The sequence below is a fragment of the Somniosus microcephalus genome, chromosome 3, assembly GCF_052327205.1.
Source record: "Somniosus microcephalus isolate GS21.2 chromosome 3, FLI_Smic_1.0, whole genome shotgun sequence".
Lineage (NCBI taxonomy): Eukaryota > Metazoa > Chordata > Chondrichthyes > Squaliformes > Somniosidae > Somniosus > Somniosus microcephalus.
In genome coordinates this window covers 92,520,246-92,545,630 of record NC_140989.1, presented here as the reverse complement: position 1 = coordinate 92,545,630, position 25,385 = coordinate 92,520,246, and the positions used below count along the sequence as shown (strand labels likewise).

The 25,385-nt window shown below is 45.3% G+C and overlaps 1 protein-coding gene across 1 annotated transcript in view; it reads right to left on the bottom strand.

Moving 5' to 3' along the window:
• Nucleotides 1-25,385, bottom strand: part of LOC147121207 (ciliary microtubule inner protein 6-like) — a 123,991-nt gene that overhangs the window by 4,453 nt on the left and 94,153 nt on the right. Inside the window, exon 4 of the mRNA XM_085981342.1 lies at nucleotides 992-1,107. Within this exon, the coding sequence (XP_085837468.1) occupies nucleotides 992-1,107 (116 nt within the window). The remainder of the gene's footprint in view (nucleotides 1-991; nucleotides 1,108-25,385) is intronic.

Genomic DNA, 25,385 nt, shown 5'->3' with positions numbered 1-25,385 from the left:
TGATTCCTGTTCAATCATAGTTACACCGTGGAGTGGGATCGCAGATATTTGGCCCAAATGTATTTTAGCTCTAATTAGGCATTGGTGCAGAAAGGAATTTAAAAACATTCCCATGTACAGGAAACTTTCGATTAACCGGCCCCTAAATAACCGGAACGCTCTCTCCACCGGCAAAATTCAGGAGTCGGTTCAGGTAACTTTTTTACTTTTAGTTACTTTTTTTACTCTATTTGTTGCTTTGCAAGGGTGTAGCTGAAGCTGTTGCTAAGCTACAGAGACGCTTGCAACTTGTGCCGATTGTTTTGAAGCTGCAACAGGGTTTGTTGCTTTATACGGAGCTCTGAGCTCCGTATCTTTTACTATAGCGTTCGGTTATCCGGAATTGTTGATGAACCGGCACCACGTCGGTCCCGTCCGTGCCGGATACCAGAAAGTTTCCTGTAACAGGAATGTAATTATATATTCAGGTTTAGAAAAATAAACCGAGTCTTGTATTAAGGAAATAGCGTTTTGCTGGCTTCAGTAGAGAGGTCAATAGCGCAACAGTAGTATTACTGTGAAAGGTTGATGTGTGTCTGACATTACCAGTGTTTCTCAGAATTTCTTCAGGGATTGTCTTTAATATTTTCAATTTGACCTTAAGTATATAGTGTTTCATTATGGGGGGATGGTTGACTCCTTCTCCCCCCACTTCCCACCCTTTCCTTACTTGTTCTTGGCTCCCCTTTCCAGTTCCGCTCTTTTGCTCACACTGGCAAAGATCAGCTAGTTCAACTCAGACTGGCCATTTAATCTATGACCTTTCTGAGTTTTATGGCTTAGTTCCATACCAGATTGTGCATTAACCTACTTAGCCACTGAAGGAGTCCCTTCAAGTACATCTGAGCCAGACATAGTCCATGAATTTCCTTTGACACAGCTTCAGTAGTTACTCACATATTACTTCAATGCAGTTTGCACATAAACCTTACAGCTATAAACCCTGCCTTACCTTTCCTCTGATGGGTTCATTTGGATACTTCCTTGCATCATATTGGTGAATGTAAGATATATGTTCCCGATAAACCTTTGGAGAAGATAGTGACTCACTGGGATCCACCTGTGGAACTTGGTGACAGTTTCAAGAAATAGATAAGTTCATAACAGAATAAAAACAAAATACTACGTACTAGAGCCTGTTATTGTACTACTTGCTGCAGTATGTCACTGTTATACACTTCATTTCCAAAACTGTCAGTCCCGGAGTACAATTGAGTTTCAAAAACTGATCCCAAGATTGAGAGTTCTCAGTTTACTGAAACAGTATAGTTGAGGAGCAGTGCATGTTCATTTTTATGCTATTGAGTATCACAATAGGTACAAGGCCTAGTATTTCATGGCATAAAACCAGCAGATCATTTCAGCTGGAGTCATGCAACCTCATGTCACTTTGCTGGTACACTGAGAATTTTGTTTCATAATCATTAAACTCCACTACCTCCTGTGCTTTCAGAGGTCTCTCTCTCTCTCTCTCTCTCTCTCACTATGTCTATATATTATTAAAATCGGTATGTCCGTCATCTTTCCATCCAAAAGTTCTATGTCAGCAATATTTATAACCTTTACAAAGTTAATTGTGTCCACATTTGGTGACACCTGCCCTGTCATGTTTATAATAGGAGTTCCCATTAATGTGACAGGCTGTGATGCTGCAGTTGCTGAAGCTGACCATCAGGTGGCACTGTAGAGAAATACAGTAGCTTTTTTTGTGTTCCTCATCCTTCATCTTGGCAAAGGTAGGTAATAGAGGTATGTATAAAATTTTCCTTTTAAATCTATTATTTTAAAAGTTTATTTTCACGGGCCTCCAACCCACTCCTGATTCTTCCTCCTTTTCCACCATTTGGTGTCGCCAGGCTTCCCACTGTGCTTTGTGTCAGGTGCCAGCCTCTTCCTAGGAAAGTTGCACTGGATTTTTCTTTCTCCTCCCATGTTCAGCCATTGTAAGCATGCAGTGCTACCTGACTATTAAGGCGCTCACTCATACACCGCTTAGCTACCTTCTCCCGCCCCTCGACCTCTAATCCTATTCTACCATCCCCCTTACCTCTCCCTCACCTAGTTCCTTTCCCTCATCTTGTAAGCCTCCCCAACCTTTCTCTTCCCCTCTGGTCTACCTACTCCCTCTTCTCACCTCTAGATTTGCACTCCTCCCTCAGCCCTGGTCCTCTTATTCCCCGTTCTCACATTACTCAACCCGAAGACCACACTTGGTGTTCACTAGATGTGTGCAACAACACAGGAGATCAGCTGCTATAGATGTAAAAAAAATAGAAAGCACAAGCAAGCGCGTGCTTTAAACCAGAAAAAACATCTTGTGGTTTAGATAACACTAATGAGCTATGTTTTATGAGATCACTTAAGCACTCAATATAGTGTTTCTTGTAACACATTTTTAGTTACTTATTATCCTGTGTATAATGTACATTTTTGCATATTGAACTAAAGCAGATTTATATTCTGGGAATTTTTTAGCTCATTTTTCTGGAATGGCATTTTAACACAATATCAATTAAAAATGCAGTTCTGTTGCACAACATATTCTTCAAAGATTTACTTTGTCTTTTTCTCTTTCTATTTTCCTTGCCTGAAATATGTCATATAATGCACAAGAAAGCAAACTGTCACTGCCGCTGCAGAGATCAACTTTGGAACAGATGACTGAATTTTACAGTACCCTGGTAGCAGACAGTTTGGGAATTTTCAACTATAAATCCTTACTTAATGTTTTTATTTTTACCAGCTTGTCTCAGTTGGTAGCACTCTCACCTCCGAGTCAAAAGGTTGTAGGTTCAGCCCCACGACAGACTTGAGTGATTTAATGCGATACTAAGGCTGTGCTGTGTTGCTGGAGCTGCTGTCACTCTGATGGGACGTTAAACCAAGGGCTGTCTGCTTTTTCTGGTGGACATAAAAACTCCTATAGTTCTATTTGAAGAAGAGCAGGACGTTCTCCTGGTGTTCTGGCCAACAATCGTCATGCAACCAAAACCACCAAAAAGATTAACTCTAATTTGTTGTTTGTAGGACCTTGCTGTGTGCAAATTGGCTCCTGTGTTTGCCTACATAACAGTGATTTATTAAATGAGAAGTACTTTGAATGTCCTGAGGATGGAATAAGGTACTATATTCCTTCCTAAATAGAATATATATGTACACAATATATTTATCAGTGATTCAACGTTGTAAAAGGAAAACAAGTTGCTAAACTGAATACTCATGACACGGACAATAACTAATATCCCAATGTCGAAGCATAATCAACATTCATTGGCGGTTATTTACAGAGTAAACTCTGTGTTATAAGATGCTGGTTTCATATTATTCAATTTAATTTATTAAATCAAAAATAACATTGACATTAATTATATTTAGGTATGATTAAAGACATACTGCAGACTGCCAGTATGTGATCACATAATGAGAACTTAATAAAATCAAGTGTGCTATGTCCTCAATGTACTTTTTTTTACCTTACTGCGACTAAATAAATTGAATAGATCTCTTAGGCACAGAACTACAGGAAACTCTTTTTTATCCGGTACCGACGGGACCGCCGTGGTGCCGGTTTATCAAAAAGTCCGGATTACAGAGAGGTATAGTTAAAAGGTACGAGAGCTCCGTACACAGCAACAAATCCAGGCTTCCCTGTTGCTTAGCAACAAGTGCAGGAACCCCGGCCACAGACCAAGCGTCCCTGTTGCTTAGCAACAAGAGCAGAAACCCCGATTACACAGCCACAGATCCAAGAACGGCCACTAATATGAAGTAAAACTTACCTGAACCTACTCCTGAATTTTGCCGGTTAACAGAGATTTCCGGTTATTTTGGGTGCCGGTAAATCGAGAGTTTCCTGTAGTCTGTAATGGTTAGCACTATTTGTCCCAGTGAGTACACTCAACCTGACTGTCTGATTATATGCCTGACCTTTACAATAAATTCTTTCCTGTGGGCCTGTGAAGCGATGTTTGAACAGGAAAAGGACAGGAAATACATTTGGGGTACTTGACATTCAATTTAGTTTCACAGTCAGCATGTGGTATTTCTTTAAGTCTTCAGAAGAGAACATTTGCAGTTCAATTAAATAACCATTGACTTCTTTTATAAGTTTTACTATTAAAGTCCATCCAGGAATTTCATTTCAATTTATAATGCATCTATTTACTTATTAAAAGAACGCATAACATTAAAATAATGTGATTGAGTGGTGAGCAGACACCCATGTTCGATTAGTTTTGTAAACCGAAGTGTTGGTTTCCTCCAGCACCTACATACCTCTGGCCTTGAGTTTATCAACTTTCCCAGCTACTACCTCAGACTAAGTCCAGAGGCACAGAAACTTAGCATACCTCTTGCCTGAGTTGAGCTTCCTTCCCCAGATCCGTTCTATTACCAAGACTGTGTTCTTCCACCATCTCTGCACCTACCTCTCTCCCAACTGCTGCCAAACAGTAATCCACAACATTATTACCTCAAGGCTCGACTTTTCTAATGCCATTCTCCACAAACTACAGCTGCCAAAGTCCACATCCTCAGCAGCACAACGACTTGCACTCATCACCATGTCCTTACACTCTCCATGGGCGCTGCTCTCAGTGTTCCAGTACAATGACTTCAAGATCCTCACCTCACTTGTAAATCCTTCCACAGCCACCTCCCATCCTCAATGATCTCCACAAGCCTTATGTCTCTAGCACTTACTCTCTGCTTCTCTAACACCAGTTCACTTCTTGTTCCCTGTTCCTTCTTGTTCCCTGTTCCTTCTGCTCTATCAGTGGTGGCCATTCTTTCAGCCATTATGCCCCTGCCTTCTAAACATCCTCCCCAAATCCCTATACTTTACCAGCTCTGACTCCACTTTTGACTGAATCTTTGTGCCTCCCCCCCAACATTTTTCAGTTTTCCTGTCTTCCTCTTGCCAGCGTCCACTGTTTGTCATCACCTTGTAAAGTGCTTTGAGATGTTTTTCTGTAAGTGAGGAGCACTATACAAAAGTAAATTGTTGTCTGTCATCTTAAGAATCAATTTAAATATCAAAAGTGGTGCCACATCTATTATGGGGATTAGCTGCAGAGCTATCTAGTAGTGGTTATAGTGTAGGAATTGTACATGCAGTTTTAGAATGATCATAGAAACTACTTATGCTAATGCTAGGTCTACAACTGGAGTTATCTACTCTAATTCTATTTTCTTGTCCTTTCCCCATATCTTCTTCTAGAGCACGACCCTGCAGCTCTTGAATGACCAACACCTTGTGCTTCAATGAATCTCCAACTTCTATTCCAGCATAGAGCCTCAGTGCTTGCATTTGTAACAAGTCCCATCGTTCCTTAAGATCCCCCTTTAGACAACAGAACCAGTACAACGCTCAGGGCCTGGATCCTCGGACGCATTGATCAGCTGTAAGTTGCACTTAGTACTAAAGGAATTGGTATCTAATGTCAGTTTTCAACTTGCAACAAATCCTCTGAGGAGTGTACTGATTATTTACCATATGTTATGGCAGAAAGGGTTTTAATTATAAATTTCAAGAAATTCACTATAATTTTAAGATTTGAATAACAACAGCAGGAAATTCATACTCTGAGGACAAGGCTGCAGTTACACCTAAGAACAGAGCTGTCAATTGATTTCACCATGGATACATGGCAGACAGTCAGTCGTGTTGGTAACTGTACTGAATTAAACAAAGAGTGCTCTCATGATGGTTCTAAAACAAGTGAAATGCCAAAGACCAAAAAATCTAATAAAGTTTCTGTTGAAGCAGCTTTAAATACACTAAAGTTGTTTGCTTTAAATGTTTATGTTAAAGATTAGAAATATTACAGGCAATATAGAAGTTATTCCTGATTTTTTTTTTTTTGGTTTGTAATTTTCTCTGTTCCTCTCTTGAAGGCACTGACTCCTGCTGGGAGCTATGTCCACAAGCCCTCTAGTACTTTGTCCAAAAGGACATTCTCCATGAGGGAGACTAAGCAAGGAATGTTGCCAACCAATAATATGCATTTCCCAGCAGGGGTCAGTGGACAGTAAACCGTAGCCTCCTTAGCCCACTGAAGATCGGAATTGGGATGTTGTAGTCTATGGGGTGGATTTTCTGAGGTGGTCACAGAAGCCGTCCAAATGGTGCAGTGCGTAACGAGTGCCCATCCAAATTAGGCATAGTCCAGTGAGTCCAACGCCTGGGTCAGGGCTCGTTATGTAAAGAAAACGAGCTCCCAGCAGGATTTTGAGGTTAAACTCTGGGAGCTCACACAGCTGTGAGAGAATGGGATTTTAAATGTCAGTCCACTTGTTGCATAATTAAAGGGGGTACAGGCTGCAACATTTAAAGTGAAGATGTGACGTGTTAAGTCTGTGTGTCCCAGTTATGCTTATTATAAATCACCGGACACAGACCACAAGAATAACTTTAACAGGTCTTTACTATTCGGAGGTCAGGGCTGAACTGCCCAGCAAATCCCTACACAACACTTATATACCGGTGTGGTCACCACCGGTATTACAGTATACAGCAGCCAAGAGAAAGTAGTACATCTCTTAAGGTAGTTCTCTTAAGGTGGAACAGGTTACATACACCACAATCCTTCCTTTTTAGCTTAACAGTTATATCCCCATTTAACATAACATAATAACATATATATATACAACTTCATGCAAAACAGTTCAAAGATTCAGTCTCTGAGGAGGCCTCCTGATTCGAGTTGGATAACGCCTTTCAGGGGTCTCTGATTCTCGTTGCTGGGGTGACTCATCTAGTTGGTCTCTTATGGATTGGACATCATCAGGTACATTCACTTCTGAGGTAGATGCTTCAGGTTCACTAACTTCTTCCACGGTTGTCTCTGCCGTAACCATGGGTTCGACCCTTGTTCTCGATTCTACCAGTTGGTCAGCATGACGCCGTATTACATTTTCACCAATATCTACCGTGTACATCAGGGGTCCTTGTCTGGCCCGAATTGTTCCAGATTGCCATTTCTCGTTTTTATAGTCCCGGGCTAACACTGGTTGTCCTATTTCGAAACTCCGAGTGGTCTTGTTATTTATATGCTGGAACTGTTTGTTTTCAACTTCCCTCCGCACATTTGGTTTTAACAAGTCCAACCTGGACCGCAACCTCCTGTTATAGAACATCATGGCAGGACTTTGGTTTGTCACTGCATGAGTGGCGTTTCGATATGCCAGTAGGAATTTGTCCACCTTGTGTTGTAGTGGAATCTGATCTTCGCTCATGGCCTTTATTGCTTTTTTGAACGTTTGTACAAATCTCTCGGCCAACCCGTTTGTAGCCGGATGATATGGGGCAGAGGTATAATGTTTCACCCCATTCTTCTTCATGAATTTCTGGAATTCTCCTGACACGAACTGTGGTCCGTTGTCTGAACATATTTGTTCTGGCAATCCATTTCTTGCAAATATCGTTCTTAGCACCGCGATCGTCTTTTCCGAGGTAGTGGTAGTCATCTTAATCACTTCTGGCCATTTAGAATGTGCGTCCACCACAATTAAAAACATGGAGTCCATGAATGGACCAGCAAAGTCAATATGTACACGTTGCCATGGGGTTGAAGGCCATTCCCATGGATGCAGCGGTGCAATCGGAGGTGCATTTTGCACTTTTTGGCACCCTGAGCAGCTTTTCGTCAGCTCCTCTATCTGTTGGTCGATACCCGGCCACCACACATAAGCCCTAGCAAGGCTTTTCATCTTGACTCCCCCCAGATGACCTTCATGCAGTTCCTTTAGAACTCTCTCTCTTAACTTAGGAGGAATAATCACCCTTGTTCCATACATCAATGTTCCTTGACAGACGGACAGCTGTTCTCGTCTTGCTGAGAATGCCGGTAACAGTGGATCACCATGTGCTGGCCATCCCTTCACTGTCACTTCGTAGACCCGGGACAGTGTCGGGTCGTTCCTGGTTTCTCTTTCAATACTTGCATTGGTGACTGGTAAACATTCGATGATGGTCGAGTGAAATAACTCAACAGGGTCAACCGTCGGTGCCTCCTCCTCTGTAGGTAGTGGCAGGCGCGACAGCCCATCAGCATTACCATGCTGCTTTGTACCTTTGAATTCGATCTGATATTGATGTGCCCCTAGGAAAAGGGACCATCTCTGGAGGCTCTGTGCTGTCATCACCGAAACACCCTTCTTAGGGTTAAAAATGGATACCAACGGCTGGTGGTCTGTCAGAAGCGTAAACTTTTGGCCCTGCAGGTAATGATTAAACTTCTTTACTCCCCACACAAGGCTGAGAGCCCCCCTATCTATCTGAGCATAGTTGCGCTCAGCGGAGGTCAATGATCTGGATGCGAACGCAACTGGCCTCTCCAGGCCATTTGGCAACTTGTGTGAGAGTACTGCCCCAATACCATATGGAGAAGCATCACAAGCCAAACGAATAGGCAGCGTTGGGTTGAAGTGAGCCAACACTTCCTCTGAGGTGATCAATGCCTTGCTTTTGCGAAAGGCCCTCTTACAGTCCTCGCTCCACTTCCATGGTACTCCCTTCTGCAAAAGAGCGTTCAGCGGGTGCAGCACCGTGGATAAATTTGGCAGAAACTTATGGTAATAGTTAATCAACCCTAGGAACGACCTCAACTGGGATACATTATCCGGAGCGGGAGCCTTCACAACAGCTTCGATCTTGTCAGGAGACTTATGAAGCCCCTCCTGGTCAATGACATGACCACAGTACGAGATCCGCTTCTGAAAGAACTCACATTTCTGGCGATTAACTCGAAGTCCATATTCTTTCAATCTGGTGAGCACCAGTTCCAAATTTGCAAGGTGTTCCTCGTCATCATCTCCTGTAATCAGAATATCGTCCAGGTAACATTGTGTGCCTGGAATTCCCTGTAATACCTGCTCCATGGCCCTCTGCCAAATTGCTGGAGCCGATGCCACTCCAAAAACCATCTATTATACCGGTACAAGCCTCTATGCGTGTTGATCGTGAGATACTGGCGTGACTCTTCCTCAACTTCCATCTGTAAGTACGCCTGCGCCAGGTCTATCTTGGTGAAGTGTTTCCCGCCAGACAACGAAGCGAAGATATCCTCAATCCGCGGAAGCGGATACTGCACCGTGTGAAGCACCGGATTAACAGTGATCTTGAAATCTCCACAGATGCGAACCTTCCCCGGTTCCCCCAGCTTGTTGCTCGATGAACGCTTCATGACGGGGACAATGGGCGTGGCCCACTCACTCCAGTCTACCTTAGACAGTACTCCTGAATGTTCTAGCCCTTCCAGCTCAGCTTCCACAGCAGGTCGTATCGCATAAGGTACCGGTCTGGCTTTGAAAAATTTCGGGTTTGCATGTTCTTCAACCTTGATGTTTGCCGTAATTCCTCTCAGTGTTCCCAGTCCCTGTTGGAACACCTCTTTAGCATCGTCCAATATTCTGGACAATCGTTTAGGTTTGACATCTTTTTTTCCGGAATCTACCGTTAGTGCTTTTAAGGAATGCCAGTCCATATTTATTTTCCTAATCCACTCCCGTCCCAGTAGTGGTGGACCTCCCTCAGGTAGCACATATAAGTCCATTCCTCGGCTTTCTTTGCCCTTGTGGGCCACCTTTACCTCTATCTTCCCGATGGGGTATACTTTTTGCCCCGTGTATGTTTTCAATACAATCTCCGTATCCCGTAGGGGAATATGTGGGAATAACCTTTTGTAATCTTGCTTATTCATGACCGTCAATGCCGATCCAGTGTCCAATTCCATCTTCACTTGGACTCCTGCTATCTGAAGTGTGACCCAGATTGTTTGGAGGTCTGCTTCATTACCAACATTGTGTACTCTTAGACTACCCAGTTCATTACTGCTGGAGTCTGAATTTGACTTCTGTTCGTTCGAACTGTTCTCTGTCACCTTGTGTACCTTTCTGTACTTTTCCTGCGGTGACTTTTTGTTGCTGGTCTTCTTTCCTGACTGGCATACTTTAGCTATGTGACCAAGCCTGCCACATTTTCTGCATTCCTGATTTTTGAACCAGCACTGGTTCTGATCGTGCGTTGTCTTTCCACAACGATAACATTTTACTGTACCCAAGACCATTTGATTGGTGCTGAGTTCCGGTGACCGTAACTGCATTTCCGCAGTGCCTCTCCCTGCGGCTTCGTGCGATGCTGCAATAGTGACAGCTTTATCAAGCGTAAGATCATTCTCCTCAAGCAGTCGCTTTTGTGTTCCTTCTTTTAACAATCCACACACAAATTTATCTCTCAGTGCATCTGCTAGTCCTGTTCCAAACTGACAGTACCCCGACAGCCTACGCAGTTCAATTAAAAATTCAGCGTTGCTTTCGTCTTTCAGCTGCGTTCTTCTGTAAAATTTAAATCGTTCCGCTATCATCAGCGGCGTGGGGTTTAAATGATTTTTCAGGACAGTAACAATATTCGCGAAAGTCTGATCCGCCGGTTTATCTGGTGACAGAAGGTGCTTCAATAGCCCGTATGTCTTCGCACCCATTGAGCTTAATAAGGTTAGTGCTTTCTCATCATCTGGTACCTTATTTGCTTTACAATAAACTTCCATGCGTTCTACATACGTGGTCCAATCTTCGATATCGCTATCAAAGGTATTAATGTTCCCATGTTTAGGCATCCTTGAAAGTTTTTAAATTTTTCTTTTTCTCAAAATGGCGGTCTTTCCCGCGCTCGTCTTCTTCCCCCGCTGGCTGCAATGGCGATTGCCGTGCTGCTGCCGTTCTCGCCTCCCCAGCGGTTCTCAATTCCCCGACGCTGCTTTTACTCCCCCGCGGTTTCCGTGGGCATTCACGCTTCCCCTGCTGTTGCGCCTCTCAGCCCCGCATGCAGCCCGGTCCTTTACACCGTCTGCGTTTGAGTTCTCCGCGGCTCTCGTGCCTTAAGCTGCCCCAGTCGCTGCGCCTCTCGGCCTCGATTGCAGCCCGGCCCTTTTCACCGGCCGTGGTCGAGTTCTCCGCCCTTTTTCCTCCGTTTTCCCTCCCCCACTCCACAGTCAACGCGGCTGACTTTCTGCTCGTGTCGCTGATCGGCTTACCCACCACCGTGGTAGAAGGGATGATCACTGCCTGTCGCTGATGGAGGGCTTCGTGGTCAGAATTTTTCTTTTTAACCCGGGTTCTCGATGCCTCCCGTGCGATGGTGCTCAGCAGGATGATGAGGGCGGATGCCTCTTCTCGACGCCCGTTCTGAGGACGAAGCTGCCTTGGATGTAAAACTGCCGCAGGGTAAGATCGGACTCGTCGCCACTGTTAAGTCTGTGTGTCCCAGTTATGCTTATTATAAATCACTGGACACAGACCACAAGAATAACTTTAACAAGTCTTTACTATTCGGAGGTCAGGGCTGAACTGCCCAGCAAATCCCTACACAACACTTATATACCGGTGTGGTCACCACCGGTATTACAGTATACAGCAGCCAAGAGAAAGTAGTACATCTCTTAAGGTAGTTCTCTTAAGGTGGAACAGGTTACATACACCACATGACGGAGCTGCAGCAAAGAAAAGCTGCAGAGTCTACAGGTTCTAAACTGGAGTTACGGTTGTAAAAAGTGGCCAAAAGAGCATTGCCGAATTAAGCACCCCAGACACCCTCCCCACAGCAGAGGAACTCATGCCTGATGAGAGGTAGTGGCCATCATGAATGCCAACAGGATGCACAGGAAAGCATATGCTCAAGAAGTTCTCCGGTATTAAAACATTTGCCAAGGTAAGGCTACCAAACATTTTTCTTTACCAAATAGATGGGTGAAGTATGCATACCACAAAGTGTTTCCTCCCAACCTTTTACATCTTGACTGCAGCTGTATGCAAAACACTGAGACAACCATACAATTCATTAATCGCTAAACATGCCCATACTGCAGTAGGGCACACACCACCTGCTCAGGATAGTAGATTAAAAATCACAGAACCTGGTGGTTTCAGGGCCAGTAAGTAACTCGGCATTTTAACTGCCTAACCAGGCAGCAAGCGTTAAAATCACCTCTGTGTAGTCAGCTTCCACATGTACGCTAACGACACCCAGATCTACTTTTCCATCACTTCTCTCAAACCCGCCACTGCCTCCCTATTGTCAGACTGCTTATCCGACATCCAACCTTGGATGAGCTGCAATTTCTTCCAGCTAAACATTGGTAAGGCCAAAACCATCAACTTTGGCCCTTGCCACACAGGCTCAACCAGACAGCTTCCAACCTTGGCATCATATTCAACCCTGAACTGAGTTTTGGACCCAATATTCTCTCTATCACAAAGACCATTTACTTCCAGCTCTGTAACATTCCTACCTCATCCCATCTGCTGCTGAAAACCTCATTAATGCTGTTGTTATTTTCAGAATTGACTATTCTAATGCTCTCCTGGCCCACCCTCCATATACTTCAGCTGATGAAAAACTCTGCTGCCCATATCTTATCCCGCTTACCCATCACCCATTATCGCTCACCCTCATTGGCTCCTGGTCCCCCAGTGCTTCAAATTTAAAACACTTCATGACCTTGCTTCGTAACCTCTTGCAGCCCTACATCCCTACCAAACTCTCCATTCCTCTGACTCACAGTAAGACAAGAACTTCGAGATGTCACATAATCATTAATAATTGGGCAGAATAATTCTCTGGGAGAGGCTACTTTGAGAACAATAGTTGGACATTAAATAGAACATAAACTGTAAAATTGCAAGCCAAAACACTGTGCAGTGAGATAAATGAAACCAGTCAGTATTTAGAAGCAATCATATGGGAAATTTGAAAAATGATCAGTTCAAACTAAAAGAGAGAAAATTGTGTGAATGATGTGGAATGTAGCATAGATCCAAAAGTTGCCCAGTTTTTGGGAAAGCATGTAATAAATGTAGAAAAATAACCACTATGCAAGATGTCTCAAATCACAGAACAGGTAAAATCATTTGCACACCGTGGAGAAAAGCTGCTTGAGGAATTGTATGTGGATATAGTAGGGTTAATTAATTAATGCAAATGAGAGATGTGATGGTACTATTTGTAAATAAATGAAAGTCATATGATTTAGTATAAGTGAATGTCACATCCAAGCAAGAGTACAAGAATTGTACTATTGACCTAAACATCAGCAGGCTAAGATGATAGCATACCAGAGAGCAAACATACCAGTGAAAGAAAGATGTATTGTCACATTTCATATAATATGGAGTGGAGCTAATTTACAGAACAAATGGGAAACTATTCAACCTCCGTCGCCTCCAGTTCAGATCCAAGGTCGTCCCATCCTCTGTCGTCGAATTACAGTGTGCAGACGACGTTTGCGTCTGCGCACACTCGGAGGTCGAACTCCAAACCATCGTCAACACCATCACCGAAGCGTACGAGAGCATGAGATTTACACTAAACATCCGTAAGACAAAGGTCCTCTACCAACCTGCCCCCGCCACACAGTACTGCCCCCCGACTATCAAAATCTATGACAAGGCCTTGGACAACGTGGGCCACTTGCCATACCTCGGGAGTCTACTGTTAACAAGGGCAGATGTCAATGAAGAAGTCCAACATCGCCTTCAATGTGCCAGTGCAGCCTTCGGTCACCTGAGGAAGAGAGTGTTTGAAGACCAGGACCTCAAACCCGGCACCAAGCTCATGGTCTACAGAGCAGTAGTGATACCCGCCCTCCTGTATGCTTCAGAGACATGGATCATGTACAGCAGGCACCTTCAATGCTGCTTCTGTAAGATCCTACAAATCCATTGGCAGAATAGGCGCACCAATGTCAGTGTTCTTGCTCAGGCCAACATCGAACCTTTGACCATGCTCGATCAGCTCCGATGGACGGGTCACATCATCTGCATGCCCGATACGAGACTCCCAAAACAAGCGCTCTACTTGGAGCTCAGACATGGCCAGAGAGCCCAAAGTGGGCAGAGGAAACGCTTCAAGGACACCCTCAAAGCCTCCTTGAAAAAGTGCAACATCCCCACCGACACCTGGGAATCCCTGGCCCAAGACCACACAAAGTGGAGGAGAAGCTTCCAGGAAGGTGCCGAACACCTCGAGTCTCTTCGCCGGGAGCAAGCAGAAGCCAAGCACAAACAGCGCAAGGAGCGCACGTCAACCCAAGCACCTCACCCACCCGCCCTTTCAACCACCGCCTGCCACACCTGTGACAGAGACTGTAGGTCCCGCATTGGACTCATCAGTCACCTAAGAACTCATTTTTAATGTGGAAGCAAGTCATCCTCGGTGCCTAAGAAGAAAAGTTATAATTTTTTACAGTGTAAAAAGATGTTCAGCCAATTTGAGGTCTGAGTACTTGTGAGAAACTTTATCTTGGTTAAAAGGGTGCTCACAATAAAGGTTCAAAACTACATTTGGTTTTTTAAAATTGTTTTTGAGAAGTTGGCATTGCTGGCAAGACTGCATTTATTGCCCATCCCTGATTGCTCTGAGGAAGTAGTAGTGGGCCTTTTCCTTCAACCGCTGCAGTCCTTGTGATGATGGTGCTCCCACGGTGGTATTGGGTACAGAATTATAGGACCCAGTGAAGGTAAAAGAATAGCAATATATCACCAAGTTAGTAGGGAACACTAACACAGAAATACAAGAATATATTTCAAGGATTGGATTGTTTTCCAGGGAAAAACTGGGGAACAAGACTGATAAACAAATGAATGCAGCCATTCAGAAAAATACCATTTGCACTGTAGTAAAAATTTTAAATGGAGCTTTATAGAGTGGTGGAAGATAACGGAATGAGTGAGTTCATTACTAATTGTTCACAAAATGAATGGTAAAGTGTGAATTTGGTTTGGCCCCAGAAACTTAAACAGGACTATTAAAATGGAACAATTCAAATTTCAAACTTAGAAAGAAAGTTTTTATGTAAAATATAAATATGTCTTGGAGGACCCCAGCTCCAAGTTATGCATGCATATTCAATACTCCTTATGGGAGGTACAGATCCTTATTGGTATTGCTTCAGCTCTGGAGGTTCATCACAAAACTATCCCTATGAAAATTTAACATAATGAAAGTTTTAACACATCAATAGATGATGTGACAGTGTGGAATTCATTCAAAGAGGTATATGGTGACAGACTTCAGAAAGTTACTGGAAAAGTTAACATGAAATTTAGTGTTTTTGTAATCACTGAACTAACTTTTGTTGGTGATGTGAAGGTTATAAAGAAACAAAAGACTTACATTTATGTAGCACCTTTCACAATCTCAAAGCATTTTACAGCCAATGAAGTACTTTTGGAGTGTAGTCACTGTTGTAATGTGGTAAATGCGGCAGCCAATTTGTGCACAAATAGCAATGTGATAATGACGAGATAATCTGTTTTTGTTATGTTGATTGAGGGATAAATATTGGCCAGGACACCGGGGATAACTCACAAGTTCGTCTTCGAAATAGTGCCATGGGATCTATTATGTCCACCTGAGAGCAGACAGGGCCTCGGTTTAACGTCTCATCTGAAAGATGGCACCTCCGACAGTGCAGCACTCCCTCAGCACTGCGCTGGAGTGTCAGCCTAGCTTTAGGTGCTCAAGTCCCTGGAGTGGGACTTGAACCCACAGCCTTCTTGTATTCAGAGACAAGTGTGTTACCCACTGAGCCACAGCTGACACTGGCTAGTTGTGGTCAAAATTGAGCATTTCTATGCAAGCCTTAACTTGATATGTGCTTCTTTAATTCTGTCATGGTACATAGAAGTTAAAAACCATCTTCACTCACAGAAGAATATTCCAGCTCATTTTTGAATTTAACAGACAGTTGTTTAGTTCTGTTTGGTCTTGGTCTGAAGGTATTGATCAGTGTCTTTTTCAAACGTCTGTCTGGAGCCTTCAAAGAGAGTTAGAGGCCAGATAGCTTCCATATTTGGTGAGAAAAAGAACCACTACATTAGAAAAAATTACATATATCATAACTTAGCGTATCAGTTTCTTTTGAAGAACTACTGTAAAAATACATGTTGTGCTACTGCTAATAATTGCTTAATGAATTACTGTTTAATACATTTTGTCTGGCAGTTAAAGCCTAAAGCAAGGTCTAGTGTAGTGTTATTCTGCTGCCTTACAACTGCAAGAGGCATCCCATGGAGACATGGGCCCGTAATTTCCGATGCCTACGGGTGTGTACGAGCCAATTAAGTACTTTTTAAACTATAGTCACTGGTATAATGTAGGAAATGCACCAGGACACCAAGTGAACTCCCTTTCTCATCAAAATACTGCCATGGGATCTTTTACATCCACCTGAGAGGGCAGATGGGGCATTGGTTTAGCATCTCATCCGAAAGACGGCACCTCCAACAGTGCAGCACTCCCTCAGTACTGCACCGGAGTGTCAGCCTAGATTTTGTGTTCAAGTCGCTGGAGTGGGACCCACAATCTTCTGACTCAGAGGTGATCGTGGTACCACTGAGCCACAGCCGACATTATTTCATACATCTAAAACAAAAATAGTATCTGTTATTTATAAATAACATGCTGAAATGTATTGCATATTCTGGAAATCTGGAATAAAACTGAAAATGCACAGCATTTCGTTCAGAATCTAAAAGAGACAAAAACACTTTAAGTATCAGAGGTGACCCTACAACCCGCCCCTATCAGAATAGTACTATCTTTTCTGATGATGGGTCACATTCTAAATATTAACCTATTATATCTTTCAGATTCTTCCTGGATAGATCCCTTTAACTCTTACTGGCATGTGAAGGAAGCTGTAATTACTGTGGCTTTAAATAACTCTAATGTACCTCTTTCAGAATATCCAGCAATACGCTGGCATTACATAAAAGAGAACTATTTTTTGATAAAATCAGAGATTTTATTTTAAGTAACTGAATGACCAGAGCCTAAAGAATATAAGATATAGGAGCAGGAGTAGGCCATATAGCCCCTCGAGCCTGCTCCGCCATTCAATAAGATCATGGCTGAATTTCTACTTTCAAGCCCGATCACCATATCCCTCGATTCCCTTAGTGCCCCCCCAAAAAATGTACTTATTATGTCTTTCATTCTTCCTGGATAAAGATACATTGAAAACTAATGATTTGGAGTCCAAAGAGTTAAAAGTATAAAACTGAACATCCTGGTGGGGCTTACATTGTTTCTGGCACTGAACCATAAAGAGCTTTGTATAGAAACAATACTGCATGAATCATTTTGAGATCATAAAGGTCCTTCCTGAAGTAAGAGATCGAATGTTATGTGGTTTGGAAACGGAACTGTTTGTGTATTTAAAATTTTCAAGTCTGTGGTCACAATTCCAGTTATGTCATTAGTATTAAAAACCTTTTAACTCACTGTGGTTTAAGGGCAATACAGGGGAAGTCAACAGTTAAATAGTCAACAATCAACTATTTTTGCTTTGATCTACTAATTATTTTAAGGACAAAAAGAAAGGTAGGAACCTGATGGAGCCCTACTTCTGCAGCACGTCAGCCTGGAGAAGACTGTTACAGTGCAGTCACACGACAAGTTTAGTGCTGATACAAAGCTGTTTCAGTTTTTCACCAATGTTAAACTTGGGCAATGTAAATCAGGTATGAAGGCCCAAGCTGCCTTTAATATATTAAAACATTCCAAGATGCTTCATTGAGGTATAAGGAAAATCAATTGCTGAACCAAAAAAGTAGAGGAAAGGTTGGTCAGAGGTGGTTTTTAATGATGGCTTTAAAGGAGGAGAGGGAGGTGGAGGGGTTTAGGTAGGAAATAGCAGACCGTGGGGCCAAGGCAAAAGAAAGCACAGCCGCCAATTGTGGAATGAAGAGGAGGGATGTGCAAGAGGTGGGAGTCAGAGGAGTAGAGAGTTCTGAGCTGAAGGGAACATCTAAAGCTGGTTACAAGATAGGGAGGGATGTATATAAAAGTTTCAACAGTAAATGGGCTACAGTAGGGGTGGAGGCAGGCATTACATAGGTAGAAGTAGGAGGTCTTGTGATGAAAGGATATGGGGTTGGAAGCTCAGAATGGGGTCGAACAGGATGCTGACATTGTGAACTGTCTGCTTCAGCCTGTGGCCATGGCCGGTGAGGGAGATGGAGTCAGTATTGAGAGTATGGAGTTTGTGGGGGGAGCTGAAGATGATAGCTTTAGTTTTCCCAATGTTTTAGCTGGAGGAAACTATGGCTCATACACGTTTGAATGTTAAACAAGCAGCTATGAGAGCACAGATGCAGTGAAGGGATCGAGAGAGGTAATGGAAATGGAGTTTTGAATGTCATCATCATTCATATGGAAGCTAACTCCATGTCTGCAGATGATATCACTTAAGAGCAGCATGTAGATCAGGAAAAGGAGCAGGCCAAGGATGGAGCCTTGGATGACTCCCGAGGTGGTGCCACATTACTAAAGATGTTCTGGCTACGATCAGATAGGTAAGAGTTCAACCAAGCAAGGGCAGCCCCTCCATCTATATATATAAATAAAAGGATATGTCTGTCTGTCTGTCTCTCTGTCTGTCTCTCTGTCCGGCTATACAATCAAAAGTTATAGAGCGTACCTACACGTGTGTTACATCAAAAGAAAGCTTACGATTCCAGAACGGTCGTAAGCATATTTACGTTTCGGTGAGACAAAAATTGTGCCCGCGGTATCCAAAAAACGTTCAAAATTCTGCTCATTATCTGCTCATTAGCATTGAGTGACGTCGAGGTCGACCAATCGTACGGTCGAGTGACCCGACGGTCGACCAATCGCTGCGTGGTGGCGGCGGGTTCCTGGCGCGTGTGGGCGGGCCCTCCTAGAGTCGAGTGACGGGACGATTGACCAATCCTACACTTCGGTGACCTGACGGTCGACCAATCGGTGCGTGTGTGGGCAGGCCTTATCGTTCTGAACCGAGGTGAGTCGCCGCCATCTTGATTCCAAACTTTTCATTTCTTTTTCCCGCTTTCTGCGTCTTTAAAAAAAAAAGTTGCTTTTAAAACACATATTGTTTTTTAAAAAAGTTAATTACTTTCTAAATGTTTTATCTAATCTCATTAATTTTCCTACCTTTCCCCGTTTTTGCAGGTAGGCCTCGAAGCCTGGGCGTCTGTTGCCAGCTATGCTGGACCCTAGGCAATTGTTTTGTGGCAAGCTCCTCCCACCCCTCAACCCCCACCCCCCCGCTGGGCCCGATTCCGAACCAGCGGCCAGCCATCTTGGTAAAGGCTGGCTGGGCTCACTACAAGCTCTTCGCGCTCGCACTGCACGGCGCACGCGCACCTCCCCACAGAGCGCGGCCAGAGGGAAGTGAGCAGGTTGGCGGGGGGGGGGAGGGGCAGGGCTCGGGAGGGGAGGGGGAGCGGAGAGGGTTACCCCGGCAACTGGGCTCGCCAGCCGCAATCGGCCGTCTCAAGCCACTCAGGCCCGGCCTCGGGAGGGCGGGGCTCGGGCTGACCGGGGCGCTGCGCTCGGCATGTCAGTGCGTGGGGTGGCACGGAGCTCAGCGGAGCCATCGCCGGCAGAGGGGAGAGGGTCTGCTGGCTCCCCCCTCCCTTTCTCCCCCCTCCTTCCCCCACCCCTCCCCTCTCCCCCCCCTCCTCTCCCTCCCCTCCCCCTCCTCCTCTCTCCCTCTCCCCCCCTCTCTTCCTCCCCCCCTCCTCCCCTTCCTCTCACTGCTGTAAAATGGAACACTTTTTATGGCTAATGACAGTGTCGGGCATTCTCGTGCAAGACAAAAGAGTTAATTGCCCTTTGCAGTGTCCCAAAAATGTGCTTTAGATTCAGGATAAGGTTCCTTGTGCCCTACTTGTATAAGAACAATTGTCTCTTATCCCCTATCTCAGAAGAGGACATCCTATCTTCACCCCCTTACCCCATAGTATTAGTTTGGCATTTTTATTTTCAACACTAGCCAACTTGTGGCCTTTCTAAGTAATTGCCAATTGCCTTGAATTTTAGGGTAGCTTTCCAGTGTAACTGCACACCCAGTAGGAACTGTATCCAGACTGCCCAACCTCGTCTCATGCAGAATTTTTACAGCAGCAGACAGTGGAAACATCCCATTAGTCTGCCTGGATTCAAACCCAGACCTGAGAGATGAAAAGGCAATGTGCTAACCGACTGCACCAGTCCTCCTTTGTAATACCACTTTATATTTCACTGTTAAAAATGACCTGCACAGTTCACCATCTTCAACAGTCAGATTTAAAGTGATATTACACCCCCATTCTATATTTTCCATACAACTACTAACTACTTTGCAACAGTGACTATACTTCAAAAAGTACTTCATTGGCTGTAAAGCGCTTTGGGATGTCCGGTGGTCGTGAAAGGCGTTGTATAAAGAAAAGAAAGACTACCATTTATATAGCAAAATACTGCGGATGCTGGAAATCTGAAATAACAACAGAAAACGCAGGAAACACTCGGCAGGCCAGGCAGCATCCTTGGAGAGAGAAACAGAGTTAACGTTTAAGGTCTGGGACCCTTCATCAGAACTGGAAAAAGCTGGAGATGTAACAGATATTAAGCAGGTGCAGAGACGGGGGGTGGGGGAGGGGGCAGCAGGGGAGGGAGGAATTGAAGGAACATACTGTGCTTATGTAAGAGGCAGGAAAGATAAAATGTTGCAAATGGGAATGGCAAAATCATACAGCATGAAAAATGGGGGCAGGGGTTATAGTTTGAAATTGTTGAACTCTATGTTGAGTCCAGAAGGCTGTAAAGTGCCTAATCGAAAGACGAGGTGCTGTTCCTCGAGCTTACGTTGAGCTTCATTGGAACAATGTAAGAGGCCAAGGACAGAGAGATCAGAGTGGGAGTGAAGCGGTGAATTAAAGTGACAGGCGACCGGAAGCTCAGGGTCACCCTTAGAGTGAATGGAGGTGTTCCGCAAAGCGGTCGTCCAATCTGCGTTTGGTCTCCCCAATGTAGAGAAGACCGCTTCGTGAACAGCGAATACAGTATACTAAATTGCAAGAAGTACAAGTAAGTCGCTGTTTCACCTGGAAGGGGTGTTTGGGGCCCTCTGTCTTCGCCACGTCTGTTCTGACGATGCCACCTTCCATACCAGTGCTTCAGACATGTCTTCCTTTTTCCTCAACCGAGGATTCTCCTCTACTGTGGTTGGCATGGCCCTTGACCGTGTCTGTTCCATTTCCCGCACTTCTGCTCTCACCCTTCCCCTCCCTCTCAGAACCACGATAGGGTTCCCCTTGTCCTCACCTTTCACCCCACCAGCCTCCACATTCAACGGATCATCCTCTGCCATTTCTGCCACCTCCAACGTGATCCCACCACCAAATGCATCTTCCCCTTCCCTCCCCTTTCAGCATTCTGAAGTGCCGCTCCCTTCGCGACACCCTGGTCCACTCCTCAATCACCCCTAACAGCCCTTCCCCTTCGCCCGGTACCTTCCCGTGCAAGCGCAGGAGATGCAACACATGCCCTTTTACCTCCTCCCTTCCCACTGTCCAGGGCCCCAAACACCCCTTCCAGGCGAAACAGTGATTTACCTGTACTTCTTGCAATTTAATATACTGTATTCGCTGCTCACAATGCGCTCTCCTCTACATTGGGGAGACCAAACGCAGATTGGGTGACCGCTTTGCGGAACACCTCCGTTCAGTCCGTAAGGGTGACACCGAGCTTCTGATCGCCTGTCATTTTCATTCACCACCCCATTCCCACTTTGATCTCTCTGTCCTCGGCCTCTTACATTGTTCCAATGAAGCTCAACGTAAGCTCGAGGAACAGCACCTCATCTTACGATTAGGCACTTTACAGCCTTCTGGACTCAACATTGAGTTCAACAATTTCAAACTATAACCCCTGCCCCCATTTTTCATGCTGTATGATTTTGCCATTCCCATTTGCAACATTTTATCTTTCCTGCCTCTTACATAAGCACAGCATTGATGGGCCTTCAATAACCACAAAACTAGAAGTTATAGACTTAAACAAGTTGGCTTTTAATCACTAAGATCAGAGCTAACATCTCAACATGCCGACTGGTTCACAGGAATGAGTCATACAGATCCTGGGATTTTTATGCAAGGGAAGTCAGGGGCGGAGCCAAGAGCCAAGACCTGGAACCACCCAGGTTAGTCGGGAAAGAGGAAGTGAAACTATACACAGTGGGGGAGGGTAATATACATGAGTGCAAAACGAATACAGGATCAAGACAAACAGATTTCATTACATTCACCCCTTCTATAGATTTAGTCCATCGGGGTGATGTTTCTTAAAAGTTGGTATAAGTGAGTCTGTCAGGAGGTTTTGCAGTTCTCAGTGATTGGCGCAAAGCCGGTTGGGGTGCCTCTAGGGGAGTGGATTCTGGTTCCTCCGCTGTCCGGGCCTCCGCAGTGTCTTCCAGGTTATCTGCAGTGTCCTCCAGGTTAAAGTTGGGTATTGATACCTCTGGGCGTCCTGTCTCTTTGTAGTGTAGGTCTTCATCGGGTAGTCTCCCATCGTTCTCTCCGCTCCCCGAGGGAGCGAGGTATTTTATGGAAACAGTGTCCTCTCGCCCGTCAGAGTATTCGATATAGGCGTACTGAGGGTTTGCATGGAGGAGCTGTACCTTTTCCACAAGGGGGTCCATTTTATGGCCTCTCACGTGCTTCTGCAATAGTACTGTCCCCGGAGACGTCAGCCACGCGGGTAGAGATATGCCCGAGGTGGATATCCGGGGGAAAACGAACATCTTTTCATGAGGGGTAGCGTTAGTGGCAGTACATAACAGAGACCTTATGGAGTGGAGCACGTCTGGGAGGACTTCCTGCCAGCGGGAGGTCGGAAGGCCTTTTGACTTTAAGGCTAACGTGACAGCCTTCCAAACAGTAGCATTCTCCCTTTCCACTTGCCCATTACCCTGGGGGTTGTAGCTAATGGTTCTGCTAGTGGTTATCCCCTTCGAGAGCAAGAACTGGCGCAGCTCGTCACTCATGAATGACGTCCCCCTATCGCTGTGTATGTAGTTCGGCATGCCAAACATGCAGAATAGATTACAGAGACACTTGATGACCGTGGCACTGGTCATGTCTGGGCAGGGAATGGCGAAGGGGAAGCGGGAATATTCATCAATGATATTGAGGAAGTATACGTTACGGTCGGCAGAGGGAAGGGGTCCCTTGAAGTTCAGACTTAAGCTCTCGAATGGCTGTGTGGCTTTGATAAGGTGTGCACGGTCAGGCCTGCAGAAACGAGGCTTGCATTCCGCACAGATGCGGCAGGCTCTGGTCATTGCCCTGACCTCCTCGATGGAGTGGGGCAGATTGCGGGACTTTATAAAATGGTATAGTCGGGTGACCCCTGGGTGACAGAGGTCATTGTGGAGACCCTGTAATTTGTCCGTATGAATGCTGGCACACATTCCCTGCGATAGGGCGTCTGGGGGTTCATTAAGGGCTCCCGGCCTGTACATAATATCATAGTCGAACGTGGATAGTTCGATCCTCCACCTGAGTATTTTGTCATTCTTGATTTTCCCCCTTTGTTTGTTATTAAACATGAAAGCCACCGACCGCTGGTCGGTGAGCAGGGTGAAACGTTTGCCAGCTAGGTAGTGTCTCCAGTGCCGCACTGCCTCCACTATAGCCTGTGCCTCCTTCTCGACAGAAGAGTGCCTGATTTCAGGTCCCTGAAGGGTTCGGGAGAAGAAGGCCGCAGGTCTCCCAGCCTGATTGAGGGTCGCAGCTAAGGCAAAGTCTGACGCATCGCTTTCGACTTGAAAGGGAATGCATTCGTCCACTGCACACACTGCAGCCCTTTCAATGTCCTGTTTAATACTGGTGAAAGCCTCCCGAGCTTCAGCTGATAGTGGGAAGGACGTCGATTTAATGAGGGGTCGGGCCTTATCAGAGTAATTGGGCACCCATTGGGCATAATACGAAAAAATCCCAGGCACCTTTTTAAAGCTTTGGGATTGTGTGGCAGGGGCAGTTCCTTTAGGGGGCGTAATCGGTCAGGGTCCGGTCCAATTACCCCATCTTCCACCACACAGCCGAGGACACAGAGACGGGTTGTGTTGAAGACACATTTGTCTTTGTTGTAGGTTAGATTCAGCTTTAGGGCAGTTTTTAAAAATCTCGCAAGATTTAGATCGTGGTCTTGCTGGTTGTGCCCGCAGATAGTGACATTGTCCAGATAGGGGTAGGTAGCTTGTAGTTTATTCTCGTCAACCATGCGGTCCATCTCACGTTGGAAGACCGAGACCCCATTTGTTACCCCGAAGGGCACTCTGAGAAAATGGTAGAGGCGCCCGTTCGCCTCGAAGGCGGTGTATGGGCGGTCCTCCGTTCTAATGGGGAGCTGGTGATACACGGATTTGAGGTCGATAGTCGAGAAGACTCGGTATTGCGCAATCTGGTTGACCATTTCTGATATGCGGGGTAAAGGGTAGGCGTCCAGCTGGGTATAAATATTAACAGTCTGGCTGTAGTCAATTACCATCCGTTTCTTTTCGCTATTTTTAACTATGACTACTTGGGCACGCCACGGGCTGGTACTGCATTCAATAATGCCTTCCCGCAGGAGTCTGTCCACTTCCGCCTTGATAAAGTGTCTGTCTTCCAGACTGTACCGTCTACTTTTGGTCGCTATGGGCCTGCAGTTCGGAGCGAGATTAGCGAATAAAGAGGGCGGGCTGATTTTTAAGGTTGATAGGCCACAGACTGTGAGTGGCGGCTGGGACCCGCCATATGCTAGCGTGACACTTTCGTGGTGGCACTGGAAGTCCAGGCCCAAGATTACATTAACACAGAGTTCTGGCATCACGAGAAGTTTAAAATCCTTGTAGTCCGTGCCTTTTACAGTCCGTGTTACCACACAGTAGCCCAAAATGTCCGAAGCGTGGGGCTTAGCAGCCATAGCAATTCTGCTCCGTGTAGGGGTTACCGTTAATGAGTGCCGCCGTACCAGGTTAGGGTGGATAAAACTCTCGGTACTCCCACAGTCAATTAAACATTTCGTTAAATTCCCGTTTACCTGTATGTCCATCATGGATTTTGTCAACGGGTGTGGCCTGGATTGATCCACCGTGATCGAAGCCACTGTTGGGCCCTGGGCGGCCGTTGAGTCGGGAAAAGATGGCGGATCCCAAGATGGCGGCCCGCACAGCACGCACGAGGCGGTGACGGAGTTGGAAATCGGATTCCCCCTGCAGACTTTGCTAAAATGCCCCTTTTTCTTACATTTGAAGCATGTAGCGTCCTTCGCTGGGCATCATTGTCTGGGGTGCTTGGCCTGGCCGCAGAAGTAGCATTTCAGGCCTCGAGACATTGCCGCTGTAGTAGGACTCCTGGGTGAACTTCTGTGTGGGGACTCCGGCGGCGTAGAGCTGGTCTGAGACCTGGATGGGGAAGATGGCTGATTCCAAGATGGCGGCCCCCTCGGCGCGCACGAGGCGGTGAGGGCCGCATGGCCGGAAGAATAAGAGTCAGAG